This window comes from Plectropomus leopardus, unplaced genomic scaffold (assembly GCF_008729295.1).
Source record: "Plectropomus leopardus isolate mb unplaced genomic scaffold, YSFRI_Pleo_2.0 unplaced_scaffold26317, whole genome shotgun sequence".
Lineage (NCBI taxonomy): Eukaryota > Metazoa > Chordata > Actinopteri > Perciformes > Serranidae > Plectropomus > Plectropomus leopardus.
In genome coordinates, this window is record NW_024628621.1 from 1 (window position 1) to 2090 (window position 2090).

The 2090-nt window shown below is 38.1% G+C and overlaps 1 protein-coding gene across 1 annotated transcript; it reads right to left on the reverse strand.

Moving 5' to 3' along the window:
* Positions 1 to 85: 85 nt before the first annotated feature.
* Positions 86 to 1236, reverse strand: LOC121966915 (kynureninase-like; the record flags this gene model as incomplete). Its single annotated transcript, XM_042516984.1, has 3 exons — positions 1038 to 1236; positions 260 to 380; positions 86 to 168 (listed from the first exon to the last, which is right to left on the reverse strand). Coding segments are annotated over exons 1-3 (373 nt in total), but the record flags the coding sequence as incomplete, so codon positions are not given.
* Between the last annotated feature and the right edge of the window lie 854 nt (positions 1237 to 2090).

Consider the following 2090-nt stretch of genomic DNA (forward strand, 5'->3'; position numbering starts at 1 on the left):
CCACAGAAAAAAACGCCAAAGTTCCTGACGTGAACTTGGAAGAATACCTAGACTCAAAAACCCCCAAAAAAAGTTTGTCTCTCACCAACAACATTCGCCATGAGCTCCTCGATGTTGTTTTCAGCCCACGCCCACGGGCGAGACCCTTCTGTGTGACCGTGGACGCCCCTGCAAGAAGAGCCCGTTTTAAGGCAACGTCTCCAAACATTTATCTCGTATTAAAGACGTTTTGAGAGTTTCGGATACTATAGAGACGTACATTTTGGCCCACTTCTCCAGCTCCTCCTCCAGGTACTTCTTTGCCATTTTGGGCTGAAGCCCCAATGAGTTCCCCACAAGGTAGATGCATTCCTCGCTGCCGTCGACCAGCGAGAGATCAGCTGCAGAAACACGAAAATCGATGTTCAGATCGCTTTCAGCCTTTGAGCAAGTTGGTTTATTAATGGGGAAAAAGCAAGAAATGTCCCACAAACTGCAAGAAATCAGTAAAAGGTGACAAGAAAATTATTTTAAAAAGGATGGATTATTGGAAAATTATCTTAAAAGAAAGTCTCCAGAAAAATCTAAGTGTAATGGAAAATGCAGGATGCATTTTTAAAAAATTTCAGGATTTTTGGGGATTTTCTTGTTTGTGTATTTTTCTACATTTTTGCTTCATATTACTTTTCTCTTTTGCTTATTTTCAGACAATTTTAAATTACCTTAAAATTAGCAAGAAAAAAAAGAAAGTTTAAAAAAAAGAAAAACAAAACGACCTGAAAAAAATTCAATAATTCTGTAATATCATTTTAAATATGTAATTATGATAATTATATAATTTTTTCTGTGAATCTTTTTGTTTTTAGCCTGGACATGACCCAAAAAGTTACAAAAAAATAGTGGAAACTTTGCAATATATAATAAAGCAAACACACAAACTTACACAAAAATACGTAAATATGTTTTGCGCCCCGACTGACATCTGCTGTATGAAATAACCTCTGTGCCTCATACAGCCCCCAAAAAACGAATTAACCCTTTAATGCTCGTGTACTCACAGGGAGGCAAATCTGCAATTTTGGGCACCAGGAACTTTTCCCTGAGATGTCTCAGTTTGTCGTGTTTGTCGAGGTACGCAGCCACTTCTGCAGAGGTCGGGCTGCAGCCCAGAGACGCTGAAACTCGCTCCAGAGTTTCTCTCGCAGTTGAGCCGACGAACGCGTCCATCGCGGCGTGGACTGAGAGGCCGCCGGTCTGTGCAGACAGCAGATAGATCCCTTTTTAATGCTTCTACTGGAGGTTTATTGTTTATTTTAGATTTGATGCAGGAGACTCTTAACAAGGAGAAACGCAGCAGAAACACGGCACTTCCTTGTTTATGTCCAACATGTGACTAAAGTAACCAATCAGAAGCGAAGAGGACTTCGGTGAATGCGAGGACACCACAGAGGTCGATTCAGCAGATTATTGTAATTTATTTCACATTTCTCATCAGTGTATTTGAACTTGTAGATGTGCACGTAAATAATCGTAAATGTATTTTTCGCGGTTTGACTCAAATACGTGAATTAACATAACGTCACCTTTAAAACGCCTTTAACACGGATCGACGTCAGTTTCGCCGTGCTGCAGTCAGACGCCCCTCGCAAGCTTTTAAACTTGAATAAACTAGATCGAATTCTTTTAAAACACGAAGGAAAAAAGCAGTGAAGAAATGTCACGCAAACTGCAAAAAAGTGCTATTATAAAAAATAAATTAGGAGGTTGGGGTGGGATTATCAGGTATTACTAAAAAAACTATCATTCTTATATTAGATACTTAAAATTATGTTACAGCAAACATATGTGTTTTTTTTTATTTTTCCCTCTTTCGTAACACAATTTTCTTCTGTTTTTATTTCTTTGATTTTTCCACATTTTTGGGCCAATTTCTTCTTAAGCCGCTCATTGTCTTCACTGTTTTTGGAAGAAATGCAGCCAATATGCTCAGGTTTGAAAGGGTTAAAGTATCACTTGTAATGGTTTTCTAAATACAAATGTTTATTTTTATTTCTCTCTTTCACTTTGTCTCGATGCTTTAAAAATGTTTTTAGGTCTCACAGTCTCTTTAC